General features: G+C 37.5%; 1 protein-coding gene across 1 annotated transcript in view; it reads left to right on the top strand.

Annotated features, from left to right (window-relative positions):
• The window catches only part of PDE5A (phosphodiesterase 5A), a 59,030-nt gene that overhangs the window by 10,391 nt on the left and 32,910 nt on the right, over positions 1-15,729 (top strand). The window contains exons 2-8 of the mRNA XM_021554931.3: positions 2,234-2,816; positions 3,509-3,598; positions 9,796-9,867; positions 10,956-11,045; positions 12,259-12,396; positions 12,843-12,910; positions 14,988-15,096. Coding sequence (XP_021410606.1) covers positions 2,234-2,816; positions 3,509-3,598; positions 9,796-9,867; positions 10,956-11,045; positions 12,259-12,396; positions 12,843-12,910; positions 14,988-15,096 — 1,150 coding nt within the window. The remainder of the gene's footprint in view (positions 1-2,233; positions 2,817-3,508; positions 3,599-9,795; positions 9,868-10,955; positions 11,046-12,258; positions 12,397-12,842; positions 12,911-14,987; positions 15,097-15,729) is intronic.

The raw sequence follows: 15,729 nt of genomic DNA on the forward strand, positions 1-15,729 counted from the left end.
ATTAATGCCAATCCTCAGTACTCAGAAACTAAGTCAGCACACCTATGAATCTGGGTCAAGTTAGCTATCTTCTTTAAAACTACCAATTTTTCTATACCTACCTTCTTGTGTCTGAGGTTTAAATGCCTCCAGCTGGCATTCGCAGGTTCTTTTCTGCCGCCTTAGTGCTGGATAATAGTTTTGTTTTGGAGAAGCTAAAATTTCCAGATAATGTTTTATTTTGAGGAGATCAGAGTAAAATAAAAAGGACCCACTTATAACAAATCTGCTAACAACAGTTAGCAGCACTGATTTTAGAGGTTGTACTGTATCTACGTATAGAATTTGGTATCTTTAGCTTTTTAATTTTCTTAGGGATATTTTTTGTCATTTTAATTGAAAGTGTTTTTCTTATTCGGTCTAATAAATGACAATTCCAAGTGTAACCAAATGCTAGCTTCTTATTTTGACTCTCAGTGAAACAACTTTTGCACATGTGACTCTGTCCTATGCAAATCATATTATGCATTGCAATATTGAATGGTTGCAGTTCCCACATTTAATGTTTATCCTGTTTAAGTAATGGAAAGTAATATTGTTGAAGTCAAATTTCATATAATATATTAGTTGTTCTTTGCTTCACTGCAAGAAACACTTGCATGAGGTTACTGCACAAAAATAGGTATCACTGCTTTATTAAAGGAGAATCTTTGGTTTTTAATAATTCAATTTTTATAGCATTTTTTTGTTTTTTTCAAATTTTTATAGCATTTTGTTTTCCTACAGTTGAGGACTCCAAATGGTGTGTGATTGAAGAAACTCTTTCAGGCCTTCCTAATATAAGTCAAATGTGGGGTTTTTTTTATGGATGGCTTGCTATTAAAAATGATATTGTTGGACTTGATATTTTAATTGGTCACTTTGCTTTGAATTAAGGGTTAATTGTGCTTGCATTATTGCATCTTACAGCAAATACAAAGGTGTGCTCTAAGGAAAATAAGATCACAGTACAGTGCTTTTCACATGTAACTTATGAAAATATGTTCAGTTCATCAGTTACCGATGAGTGTAACTGATCAGCGGCTGACTAACCTGACTCAGTTCCATGGCTTCATTCAGCTTCACTCTCAGAATTCCTGTGGTCTGCTGAGCAAATAAAAAATATCCCAAATTTAAAACATGACCACCATGAAAGGTTTCCAAAAGATCAGACTTGTTACTAGGATTTTTGCTGTTCCTAGGCTCATATGTTATGTAATACAGCAAAAAACTATTTCTTCTGAGAGTAGGGCATTTGCTGTAAGAAATCCTTGACACTGAGCAAATAAAATAAAAATCCCTGCATTAAAAAAAAAAAACCAAACGAAAGACAAAAAAAACTGAAAGAAAAACCCCTCAGATTTTGGATGAGAAAATGGTATCATAATGAAAAGAGTATACTCATGTTATGATGATATGCTGCATTTAGTAAGGACATTATTAGGGTTGGCATTCTAGTTCTAAATTAGAGAAGCACAGTTAAATACTTGAGATGCATGGCATTTTTTGATTGGTGGTGAGCACTTAAAAATACAGTTTCAGGGTTTTTCAGTATTCAGGGTTGAGTTAGGCAATGAGTGTCATCTGCAAGGAAAGGAAATAGTAGAGATGCATGAAAACAGTCTGTTCGTGTTTTGCAGGGGGCTGAATTGGTAATAATCATGTTTCTTTCATGGTTTTTAAGCAAAGATTTTATGCTTTGAGTCTAACCAGCATTTTTTATTAACTTCGAGGGCAGGGAAGTTAACTTAAAAACAGTTTATTGGCAACAGAAAAATAGGAAGGTCTGAGAGAATTAAAGTTTGAATTTTTTTTTTAGAGGCTAAAACCAGAAAGTTTTGTCTTCAAATGAATATGTATGTCTTACACAGAAATCCAGATCTTAGGAATGGAGAGGACTGGAACTTTTCAGTCACAAAATGACGGTGCAGACTTCTGATCTGTACTCTGAAAGCCACAGCATAAGTGGTCCTCCTCTGCCTTATTCAGGTATTTCCTCTAGGCAAAAATAGCTTTTTTTTTTTTACAGAAAATGTTACTGCTTAATCCAGGCTAAGTGCTGCATAAAATGAGAGAATATTGATATAGAGGAGTCTAAAGGTGCATCAGTATCCTCTGTGTGAAAAGGTTTAGTTATCCTCTGTGTCAGCTTCCAATATGTGCTAGAGGATTTTCACTTCACGTCATTTGCTGTATTTTTGGTTTTGTTTTACAGAGAAATGGTTAATGCATGGTTTGCTGAGAGAGTTCACACTATTCCAGTCTGCAAGGAGGGAAGCAAGTCCCAGAGCGAAGCCTGTGCCTGTCACCAGCCTGCCTGTGCCGAGACCACCAACTCTGGGATACCAGCGAGGAAAATCTCTGCTTCTGAATTTGACAGACCCTTAAGGCCTATTTTTGTCAAGGACTCAGTAGGAGCAGTGAGCTTCCTCTCTGGCTCTGACAAGAAGGAACAGATGCCTTTGCAATCTCCAAGGATTGAGACCAGTGCAGGGGATCAGTGCTCGAGACTATTAGAACTTGTGAAAGATATTTCTAGTCACTTAGATGTCACAGCGCTTTGCCATAAGATCTTCCTACACATCCACGAGCTGATCGCAGCCGATCGTTACTCTCTGTTCCTGGTGTGTGAGGACAGCTCCAACGAGAAATTCCTCGTGAGCAGGCTGTTTGATGTGGCAGAAGGATCCACCCTGGAAGAAGCTTCCAACAACTGCATTCGCCTGGAGTGGAACAAGGGCATTGTGGGTCACGTGGCAGCCATAGGGCAGCCTCTCAACATCAAGAATGCCTATGAGGTAAGCCAAGAAAATCGGTCTTCAGCAATTCTTGAAACAGAAGAAGCTGCCACGTTATCAGCTGCTGAAATATTGCCGTTTTAGTGCCTGTATTTGGTGCTATATTGACCTAAAGAGGTCAAGATGCAAACTTGACACTATGGTTTTGATTATAATACATGTATCGTAGATGCATGTGCACACAGAAACATGAAGCTAGGACTAAAAAAATGAGAGTTCTGTTGAGGTGATTATTCAAAGTTCAGTACTGAGGTGAAGAAATGAAACAAGCGTTCTCTGGTAAAAGCAAAACCACAAACCATGTTTATGAAACTGTGTTCCTCTGTGGGTACAGATCTTTTAGTTTATTTCTCTAATTTTTTCTAGATGATAAAAGGTAAACTAGGGATGGTTAATCCATGAGGATATTTATTATAATGATCTAGGCTCAAAAAGAGGCTTCTCCTAGGGTTTGGGTTTTTCGTTCTTTATAGCAGCAGTCTTAATCCATTGGCACTCGTATTCCACACAATCTGTTGTTAACACACTGATAGGAACAACTTTATGTAATTATTGGCTGGTAATGAAACCTTTGTTATCCTGGGTGACTATTAAATAAAATACTAAGCTTTTCTTAATCTATTAACCAAGGAAGAAAAAGAACTGATCTTTAGGCTAGTAGTCTAATTATTTGCATTTCCTTCCTGTATCAGGATCCAAGATTCAATGCAGAAGTTGACCAGATCACAGGGTATAAGACTCAGAGCATTCTCTGTATGCCAATAAAGAATCACAGGGAAGAGGTAAGTTGCAGTCTTGGGATCACTTCATGAAATATTATTTCCAGTCATGGTGATGCTTTAAACTTACATTAGCTGGCAGTCATCATCTTCCAACTATTTTTTTTTTAAGCAAGACTGCTTATGTTTGTTTAGACTGTAATTTTATCTTATCTAGTTGAGTAATGTAAGCCAAAGGGATCTGTCAGGAAGAGTTTAATCCCAAATGCAGCAGTAGAATATATGTATTTAACTCCAGAAGTGCTGTTCCTGCTTCCTGCACTCAGTATCTGTCAGCATTAAAGTTCTCTGCACACTTACTGGTCTATCTCCAATTGTGATTAAGTTACTGTACTTCAGCTTAGCTTGTATCTATATTGCTTAATTCAGAGGGCACAAAGTGCGTTTTATCATTTTCTAAAAACCTGATTATTTTTACACTCTCTTAACTCAACATGATTCCTAATTTATTACTTATGTGCTAAGTGCCTGACATCAAGCATTGAAAACACACGGTGTCAATGTGATTCAGAAAAGTCATCCTCAAGTCATAACTTAAATCACTCCTAATTTGAAACAATGTGAATCTGCTCACTGAACTCTTTCCCATATTTACTGTCCATGCTGCTTCTCATGGGAGCTCTCTCATCCTGTCTCATGCAATTGCAGTAAGGAGAGTTCTTATTATGGGCTGACAACACCTTCTTCCCCTGAGTATTTGAAGAGGGAATTCAGTAAAGTCCATGAAAGCCAATGAATGGGGAAAAGAGGAGATGCATTCTTTTGGAGTAAGGAAAGTATGGTTGGGTTTTCTTTGATCCTGACTGTAGTGGCCTTTAGCCACATCACCAGTTCTCAAATACTCATAAAATATAAGGCTCTCCACACAGTGTGTCAGCTTTGAAGTGGAGATTTTTGTCTCCTGGAATTCATTTATTTTTCAGAGCATTTATAGTTTGCTTCCAGAAAGCTGAAACTCCCAAAAGGAAGTGTTGCCAAGATTGATTTGAAGACATACCTTTTTTTCTGCTCTTCCATCTTTCACTCCTCTTCTAGAGTGTCACCTTGATTTCTACTGCACTGAGCCTTTTTTTAATTAAATGAATTTATTAAACTCCTGCATTAACTTGTTTATTGAATCTTATTCTAGCCAACTCAGATGATTGGCCAGTATTTCCCTTCTTCATGTACTGCAAATTTCAGCCTAAATTATTTTGTTTCATTCTTCCAAGGACAGCACTTGATCCTCTCCTACTCCCATTCCTGCATAAAAGTCTTCCCCATTTTACCTAGCAGCAGTCACTGCTGGCCCTGGGCCAGGAGATGAACAAAGCAGATGCCATGTCAAGAACTGGCAATGGCCCATGTCAGGCTGATGCAAGGCTTCCAATTTCACCCAAGCCATGCCATTTTCTTTTTGTCAAATGGAAAAAGATGGTATGCCCCACAGAGCTGGGTACAGTAATGCACTACAAAGCCCTGCTGCCTGGGGAGTGTGGAAGTGCTCACTTCTCACCAGGTGCTGGTGGTGAGTGGGGAAGCAATGAGAGCTGCAGTCTGTTTGTCCAGTCCACCATGACTTAAGGGCTGAATAAACCTGCAATGGGCCATGTCTTCAGCCAGCTTCCTCCTCCTGAGTGCATCAGCAAGCGGAAATGAAGCAGGAATTTGTTTATTTTGACAAGTTCAGTCAACCTGAAGTTTGAGTAGTCTTATATTCACAAGCAATAATTTGAAGGTGTTAAACTGGAAGATTTCTTACAGGAAAGGATGGCAGTCCCTATTTTTTTTTCAGAGTTTTACAGTCTCTACCAGAAGGTTTTTCTCATTCTCCCTGTAACAAACGACTGACATGTTTTTGGAGAGACAGCGAATCAGTCCTTAATTTTCCACTTGCATTCTGCTGCTTTTTCTGTTTAAAAATCCCCCAAACAACAAAACCAGAATACTGGCTCCTCCCTGATAAAATAATAAATAGATAAAATTTTAAAATCCCCAAAGCCTCTCTAGAAATACTGAGGCTTGTGAATGCTGCATTAGCTCAGGATGTCAGCAATCACAGTCAGAAGATGATTCTGGAAGACATCCAAAAATAAACGCTGAGAAAGAGGACCTAGTGGGGCTTTCTGTTTGTTTGTTTAGTATTCATGCTATTTTTTTAAAAACAAAAGAGTCAGTAATAGAGAGGAGGAAAATCTCATGCTGATTACTAAATCCTCTGGGCCTGCTGAAGTACGATTTTTCCAGTAGATGTTTTCCACATTTGCCTATATTTCCACAAGGCATGTGAGAAACCAAAGTCTCATTTAAAAATAACAGCTAGTAAAAAATTCCATAAATGAAAACAATTTGATTCACAGAAGATCTCATGGAAAGGACCCAGGAACTAGTAACAATGAGACACATTGCAGTGCACTAAGGACTTTGCCTTTGATGTGGTTTTGTAGACACTTGCAAACAAACAGTCGTTTTGGCGGGACTGGATAGGGAATAGACATCCTTAGCTTAAACCAACTTGTGGAGCTCTCCAGCAGGTTTGGGATACCTGGAGAATGGATGGTTTCTGAAACCCAGAGCCACCACAGCTACCATACAACATCTCCAGGAGTGACACAATTTTCTGTTATTGATTCTTTTGGGTTTTTTTTCCTTTGCGCTGGACATAGTAATTTTCATAAAAGGCAATCTCAGTTTAATTTCTACTAAAATTGGTAGGATTTTCTCATCTGGAGCTTTTAGCTGAATTAACTGAGACGTCTCTCCCAGGCTGTGAGCATGTAAGATGGAATTTCCCCTAGTAATTGGCTAGGAAAATGTTGGGGTTTTTTTCTGGCAATGTTTATTCAGTTGTTCAGTTTGTTGTTTACTGGGCCCTATCTTCTGTCACTGGGAAGTTCTTCCCAACAAATCAGGGGTGCTACTACTTAAAACAGCCTTAGAAAATCCCCTGTTGAATTTTACAGTGTAAAATGGGACTGGGTAAGTCACCTTTAGCCAGCTAAGTTATTTTCTCCCCCAGCAAACCCTTCAGATAGCACACATCCGAGTCATTGCAGGATAGAGTAGGCCTAGCCAAGCTGATTTTAAACAGACTCAGTTCCAGCATCAGTCTTACTGCAGGATTATGGAGATCAGTAATTTGCTTCTTGGATGGATTTTCAGCTTATGCGGAGACGCACATTACAGTAGCTAGACTGTTGCAAAGCGTGGAGGCTGCTGCTGGCATGAACGATATAAAGGGATGTGAAATTTTTGTTGATAAAAAATGAAAGTCTGTAAATACAGTTCTGTCATTGCCTGATAATTTTAGAAGCTTGAATCCAACCTCTACAAGTCCAGGTGAGCAAAGTAAAGCCAACACTATTTTGTCTTCTGTAGTGGGTATGTTCTCTTATCAAAAAAGTCAGCTTTCCTATTTCTATTACCTTTCTTTGGCTTTAATGTAATTTTCCTTCACGTGCCAGCAAAGTAAATAAAGAATATATCTCCTTAACAAGCGATATTAATTACATCCGAAGGCAGTTTAAGTAAGAACGTACTGAAAAAGGCACCAGCTGCCTTTAGAGCTAGAACAGCTTTCACAGAGTAAGGCCTGTAAATTTACTGTGCAAAAAATTGCAGCATGAAACTATCCATATAAAATCCAGAGCACAGTCATCAGCATTGAAGTCATCAGTCGTCACCCACTAGGAACTCTAGGTAGCCTGCTACTTTTAGAGGCAGGACTTGGCTATTGCAAGAAAACAGTAAAAATGAAGCTATCTGATAATTAGAAAAATCTCTCCTTGTAATGTGGATCAGGATTTATTAAATTGGAAAAGTAGCACAGCTAGAAAGGAAAGGTTTAAGAACAAGTAGAGCACTGGAAGATCACCTATGTTACCAGCATGAATACAATCAGAAAGCTGTGGTCCGATGTGGTAAAACATTGTGTGGGCATGTGAATCAGCAGTTGATGGAAGGTTTGTTCTTCTTTGGGACTTAAAGTAAGGGAACAATTCCATCATCAGAATTGCTTTTTGTCTTTTTGGTCTATGTCTGTATTAGGTGCTGTGAAGGGAAAATAGCATAGTACTTGGCTTCTGATCCAAGGGGAATTTCCTTCTGCTCACCCCCTTATGCTCTTTTACTAAAGCAAGCCTGGAAGAAGGCTCTTGTTGGGAACTGCAGATAGACTGTGTTCTATAAAACCCACCTGCCTAGTCCAAATTGGAGGGAAAGCTCAGGAAAAGGAGTTTGTAGCACTCCACAGTACACTGCTTACTTCAGTGATTAGGCCATAAGCTCACAGGTGCCAAAGTATAAGCAGACCCTAATGACTTCAGTCTTTCCATTAGCCTTGTTTTTCTTCAGTCCAGAGTAGTATCTTAAGCTTTTTAATTCCCTGTCTAGCTGAGCCCAGAGCAGTTGGTCACCTTTGATTCAGTTTTTCTGCTGGTGCAGTCATAACTCCCAGCTGGAGATCACAGATTTAGCCTATTGTTATTTGTGTTTTGCTCAGAATAAGTTTTAAAAATGAGGATTTGGGTTTCATACTGTGCTCAGTATTCTCTAAAATGCAGGCATATGTTCTCCATGGCCCCAAATGCTACCACATGATTGACTTTTGTCCTAATTACATAATTACTTTAGTAACAGGAGCAGATCCTCTCAAGTTTCTTACATCTTCTCCTAATTACCTGGTTGCAGGCAAGACTCCAATGGCTAAAAAATTCCTCTCTGAAGTTTCTCATTACTGTCTCTGCACCATATTCTATGGAATTTTGAGAAGTGCACTGAAATTTTAACTGATATAAATGAAGCCAGAATCTGGGCCAGTTTATTTTTTAAAACTGTTCACTTTGTATGAAAAAGAAATGGGCACAACACAAAGTTGTTTGGAAGCTTAGAATGCCACTGAAACAGTGACTAAAAAGAGGAAGGCCTGCATATGCACAAAATTTTTATCCTAACCAAGTCAGAAGTTTTTAGCAAGTTTATTCTCATTACTTCCTGCCCCTTCAATTAAAATTCTTTATTGAAACACCTTATCAAAGATCTAAAACTGATCATTGCTCTTGGAACACCTGCCTTTGTCAACATATCTGAAACCTGGAGTGCTGATGACAGGAGCCTAAAAAGACTTTATTTTTTTTCTGCATTAATATGGTACTTTAACTGTTTCCTTAGAACTTTTTTTAAAGCACTGCATACTGCTTTCATGGAGGGGATGTATTTAAACAACAAACATGAAAGTACTCACCTTTTGGGTGAAAAGCCTCTGGCCTTAAGGTTGTCTTAGCTCATGCTGGATCAAAACTGGAAAAAAAAAATTAAATCAGCACCCAGGGAAGACAGTGGCATGACAAGAGGTCTAAGCATTAATCTCTGCACATGTAGATTAACATAAAAGCATAATAACTGGCTAAGGGGTTTGCTTTCATTCAAAGTCAGCCAGAGGAGAATACAGGCTGGTGGTACACTGTTATTTATAGAAAGGAAGTCCACTAGATGAGAAATATTCCTCACTGAAGTAAGAGGTTTTTGCCTGTGGGAAAAATGGGATTGTATGGAATGGAGCTGACTGTTGAGCTGTATTTCAGACATTTTTCAGCCCACAGTTGGCAGTGATTCATGTTAAAGAACAATGGCCTTACTTATGGCATCAGTATTTTGGGAATGCTGGGCTGAGAGATAGTAAATTGTCTTTTCCATTACAAAAATAAAACCAAGTCTTCCATCAGTTTAGCAGTTACGACTTTACCATGAATAGTTAAATACAACTTTTTAAACATGCTCAATACACAGTTTTCCTCTGATAGTGTTTATCCTAAAAAAGCAAGATGAAAAAAACTGATCATTAGCATTTTGCATTGGTTTTACATTAATTACACTTCAAACAAAGGAAGTTCTTTGCAGCTTTTTCTATCAGTTTCTGTAATCATGGTAAAAATCTGAAAACATCTAAAAGCTTTGTATTATACTTTGTCAGATTAATAATACTTTGTCTCAAAAGGAATGGAAACACAGAATTATATTAGGGAAAGGCTAAGGTCTTCAAATCCTGTAATCTAGGAAATGTTTCTGCATGAGAGAGAAACATTTATTATCCTAACAATTTGATTTAATAGTGAACTAATACCTGTAGTGATCATTTATTATCTTACATAAATAGGTCTAGAAATGGAATCCAGTTACAGATCCCTAAAAATTACATGATTTCTCCATTTTGAATACACTAGGTTGTTGGTGTGGCTCAAGCAATCAACAAGAAATCTGGAATTGGTGGCACTTTCACTGAACAAGATGAAAAGGTATAAAAGCTGGATGATTATGTCTCTTCTGTTTTCATAGGGAAAGGGGGATGGATATATTTTTAATTTTCCTGCTGCTCAGAAATTTTTGAGTTATTAAAAATTAAACATCTGTGAGGATGTGAACATTCCTGGAATAGTGCAAATATTTTTCTTTATAAGGCCATGAGAAATGTGGACGTGAAATAATTTAATTTCTAGATCACCATGTCATATAGCTCTGAAACATAGGCTTACTCTACTGGAATGCATTGTAAAATGCTTTAATAAATATTGATGGACATACTTTTTAATTACTTGGCTCTAACTCTCCTGGCAAGCCCAAGAAACATAATTTGAGCAATGGAGTGATTCTCTTTTAAATACCATATTACTTCTCAGTATAGCATTTGCAGGAAAAGATAAAGCTTCAGATAAATTATGAATATATGAGAGAGTCAGGAGAGCAAACAATAGAATGGATTCCTAATTCTCCCAGTACAGTTGCTTCCAAAAACTTCCAGACTTCATGTTCAAATTAGTGGGGAAAAACCCAGGCTGAGCTCAGGCTGAATAAGTTGACTAAAAAATCAGCAAAAAAAGAATCAGAATTCATACTTTCTCTTTGAAAACTTCCCCTTTAAGACAAAATGCATTCTGAGTATTTGTACGATACCAGAATTAATCTCATCCTGTATGAGTAAAAAAATGTGGGTTTGCTATGTTAGTAAATTTTTATTTTTACTTCCCAAGAGATTGAAGTCCCTCAGAGAAGCTGGTTGTTCTTGTGGTCAGTTTTTCTAGCTAAAATATGCATTGCTGCATAATTTTTTTTTCCTTGAAGCTTCTTTTCAGATGAACTCTACTTGTACCAAGATAATGGTCTTCATATTTTAGCTTAATAAAAGGAGAAGGGATTCCTGCGGAAATAAGAAATTATGAGCAGTTGAAAATTACCCAGATCCTGAACGTGTGGTTGCCAAAGATAATAAAAATATAAAGTAATACTTCAGAGTGAAAACAAAGTGTTGCGGTAGCTTATCTTTGAATAGAGTTCAAATGCTGTGGGACATTATCTCTGTGAGATGTTGATGTTCATTTGTCACTAGGATTTTGCGGCATATTTGGCATTTTGTGGAATTGTTCTTCACAATGCTCAGTTGTACGAGACGTCTCTGCTTGAGAACAGGCGCAATCAGGTATGGCCAACAGGTTTGTCCCAGGGATACAGAAACTAGGAGGGTCTGCAAGTAATCAGCGCCTCCTCTTCCTGTTTCTGAGGTGGTAGTTGTTCCTTGACTGCTTTTAATCCTTAGTTTAATCCTTGTGACTGAATGCTGTGAGTCTGATAAAGCTCCCATGGTCTGCACTGAGAAGAGGCTGGGCACATTCCAGCCTGAGCTGTGAGAAATGGCTTGTCTAAGGGAAGCAGGTAGAGCCATATGATCAGAAGATTGATTCTGTGTTAATATACTTGATATTACCTGCAGTTATCCTGTGCTTCACCATATGTATTAAACAACCAGAGGTGTCAGACTCCAGAAATTACAGGCAGGAATATCCCTGTGGAATAGCAGAGGGCATACAGACTGTTCCTTTAAGTTGTTACCACTGTAACAGTTACTAAGCATAATTTCAGTAGTGATCAAATGGAAAACTTAATTTCCTTCTGATTGCTATAGCTCTACTTTGCTGCCAACTTGGTTTTGATGAGTTCTTAATGCCATGGCTTTTATGGGTGAATATGCTTACCCTGTATCATGTGATAATGTTTCAGAGAAAAGACTAGATAGCAGTTCTTTTAAAATTTTCCTGGTAGGTCTGAATTTCCAGCTATCAGTGTTAGCAAATTGGTACAAATTTGGATAGTTTATTAAATGCCTTCATGTTTCTTGTGAGGAAAAAAAATGGGCACATATGAACAGCTAAGTCTTTCAACAGCAGCATTGAAAAACAGCAGACTATCTAAATTGTTTTCACCAAATAAGTTAATTAGAATCTGTTATAATTACAATCAAGAACTGTGTTCAGAAGTCTTAAAAAATATAAATATCAGTGGTTTGAGAATACACACATGAGCCATAGGAAAATAGGTTTCCTAAGGGCAAGTACCTCTATTGTCTGGATTTCATAGGTTTCATTTGATCTATTAATGCCTAAATCTATGCTGCTTCTCTGACTGAAAAGATCAGACAGCTTATTGTGCTATTTAATTCTTCCATTAAAAGTGTCAAACTGGCTAATACTGACTGTTACCTTGAAATCTGTGAGAGCCAAAAATTACTTCTGGTCACAGGCATAAAAATTGCCTTCCCTGATTCAGGGGAGAGGGGAAGACTCAAAGACATCAGTAACAATAATTATTGCATAAATCGCAATTAGTCAAACCCTCACAAATGACCTTTTCTTCAGGTGCTTCTTGATCTTGCCAGCCTGATTTTTGAAGAGCAGCAGTCTTTGGAGGTGATCCTGAAAAAGATAGCAGCCACTATAATATCCTTCATGCAGGTGCAGAGGTGTACCATCTTCATAGTGGATGAAGATTGTCCGGTGAGTATGTTTATTCTGTCTGAAGGCAGAAGTGTTTATTCCCTGGGAGTGAGGTTGGCTTCCCTCTATTCTCATATGTTCTGTTGTAATTTAATTTTCTATCTTTTCTCAGGTTGGGTATTGACATGAGAGGCTCTGGCCTTTGTTCAGTTAAAGATTTCTGTGCTGACATATAAATTTGGCACAACTTGTAAATACTGGCATTTCTTCTCCGGGCCATTACTAGATCAAGACACTTTCAGTGATACTTAAAGTTGTTTCAAAAGGTACCCTTATGGTAGGATCCACTATGCTTGATGACATATGTGGAATGAAGCTAAATTTTACACTTGTCCTTAGTACAGAATAGGCCTTGATAACTGCAACAAGGTTTTAATGAGTAATACTATTCTAAATAATGACAACCTTATACACCTGTGTATTCAAGCATCCTCTTAATATTCCAGGATACATTTTCTAGTGTCTTTCACATGGAATCTGAGGAATTAGAGGATTCAGCTGAAAATCTGAAGAGGTAAACCAATTAATTCCAACTTTTGTTCATCCTAGGAGAATTCTGAAGAAACTTATGCTTTTAATATTCTTTTCATAATAATGGACTTATTTCTGCTGGATCCCATATATTACTGCTATTTTTATAGAGCAGCTTTTCACCTGAAGTGGGCCAACTCTTTTGCCTTAAAAGGGTCCCACTGAGCAGAGCAGGAGTAGGGCTTGATCTATTCACTTTGCCTGTCTAAGAATATATTTGTATCTCAAGGCTAAGCTGTGGAAATGCACAGAAGATCTGCTCTAAAACTGATTTCAAAGAAATGTTATAAAGGAGACATATTCAAATTAGTATATAAATGCTTTTAATCAATTATTTTAATCATTATCCTCAATTCATAGATAAGGAAGATGACTCAAAGAACATGTCAGACTAAATCAAGACTAGAGTCCTAAAGTTCTAACTCTCACTCATCTTTGGGAAACCTCTAAGGAGTTCAAACGGGAGGGAAAAAAAAAAGAGATAAAGAGCTGAATTCAAATACCCAGATAAAATAGTTCCCAAAGTTAGCCTGAACCTCTCCGTTGAAGTTTGGAAATTACTGTCTCTGTCATTAAAAACAGTTGTTTCAAATATTGTCAGAAAGAGACACAGTTGTATATAAAATACTCTACCACAGATATTTTGTGCAGGGAGGAAACAGATTTTGAGTCCCTTTGATGTTGTTTTGCAGTAAATATTTATCATATTAAATCTAATTCCATATATTAGAGAATGATATACAAAGTGTGTGACTTGAGCAACTAAAAGCTGTTGAGCTGTATTAGTTTCAGACAGTGTTCAACCAGAAAGTACAGAGGTATAACAGCCTGGTAAGATCACAGGTGAAAAAGAAAATTCCTCTTGAATCCTTTTCTACTCTATAAGAAGGGAGCCCTCCTCCTCATTATCCCTTTTATGGTGACTAGTTAACAGACTTAAAATGTTATTTACTGCTTGCATGGTCTGCCAGGTACATATTTCTCATACCTGATAGGGAAGAGGAATCTTGGAGGCTTAGTTGCCTATCAGACTCTTGCTCATGAGACAGTCCAATTAAGCCTAGGACTGCACTGTGAATCAACCATTGCAGTTACAACTTCTGCTATGCTTGAAGGGCACAATTTCAGGAATTTCGGGCAAGAGCAGAAATATAATGACACGCATTAGATGGGAAGTATTACTTCACATAATATTTCAGGCTTGTTATGCTATCAAGGACACTGAATCAAGCCCCAAATCAGACTGTTTTTCAGAACTGTGGGGCATTGCCTTGTATGTGTGAAATAACAAAAGAATAATTCCTCTCCTCTAGCCCTGGAACCATCTTTACACCCAGAGGATAACAAAAGTCAACCCAAATGTTGGAGGGAAACTACAGGAGCATGATGGGAATAGGTTTCTAAGTAGGATATATGTCCTCCTCCAAGGCAGGCAAAGGGCCTAAGAGAATTAAAATACCTTAAATAAATTGTGGCTAAAAAAGTGGAAATTATTGTTTCTGTAAAGATAATTTATATTCTGATTTAGAATAGACAATTCTATTTTATTAACAGAACCTCCATATGACTGATTGTCTCTTTACTTTTAGAACAAATTTTAATGAACTTAGCAGCACAAAATTCACAAGTGATACCTGCTGCACTCTCTTGAATGAATATGTGAATTTCATCCAGTATTGGTTTTTCAGGAGTACTAGATTTTCAAATGCAGTTTGTTTTCAAATAGTTCTGTTTATTTCTATATAAACCTAGCTGTTAATTCTTTATCCTTCATCGATGTAAACTGTAGGGAATTGTTTATTTCTTCAGTTTGGTGTTCAGTGTTAATGTTGTTGAACATTAAAGAAATGGTGGAAAGCATGCACCAATCCTGCAGTTTTGTGATGACAGCTGGATTAGGATACAGTATTTGAACTCAACTCCATTATATATCTATTGGTTGTATCTATATATCCTTCTCTCATATGGGAAAGACATTGTCTGGCAGGTAGTAATAATAATGAAGAATGAAATTACTCACTTTTATACAAAGCACATCATAGTAATGTTGTATCCTTCAGGGACCATGACACAAACAAAATCAATTACATGTATGCTCAGTATGTCAAGAATACGATGGAGCCACTCAACATCCCAGATGTCTGCAAGGACAGAAGATTTCCATGGACAGTAAGTAAAATAAGCTTAAGTTTGAAATTCAGAAATGGAAAATGTTTTTCTGTTTACTTTTAAACCTGTCTTGCTTTCATTTTATTTCTGTCAAGGTCACTCCAGTTAAAATGGTGTAGAGACACAGCAAGTATTGGGAGGCTCTCAGAAGTCCCTTTTCTCCTTTCATTTCCCTTCTTGTTCTGACAAAGATTAATGTTATCAATGCAAGTTCTTTGCTGCAGTGGAGATGGATCAACTTTACTTTCCTTTGGGAGCTTTTGCCTATCATTTCCTCAATGTGAGCTGGTGAAGCAGTGGATGTCTGAGCACAGGGATAATGAAGGGTGAGGAGGGAAGGTCACTTGGCAAGGTTCAAGTTCCAGTCAGGTTTCCTTCATGGTCATCATTATCAAAAAGCAAACATTTAATTATGTTTTTCCCATGTTTTCAATGCAGAAAATAGAAAGAAGTCTGCTCTTACTATTACGTTTAAGCCTGTTAGCAAGGGGGTAATGAGAGGGAGAGGAGCTACTATGGTCCAGCAGAGGCCTTTTTACCAAAATTTGTTCTGAGATACACAGCAAAATGATCAGAAAAGACAGTGCTCAGTGTGATTGTTCCAGTAAGTGGAAAGAAGGGGCAAGCTCATGG

Source organism: Lonchura striata, chromosome 4, assembly GCF_050655825.1.
Source record: "Lonchura striata isolate lonStrDom1 chromosome 4, ASM5065582v1, whole genome shotgun sequence".
Taxonomy (NCBI): Eukaryota; Metazoa; Chordata; class Aves; order Passeriformes; family Estrildidae; genus Lonchura; species Lonchura striata.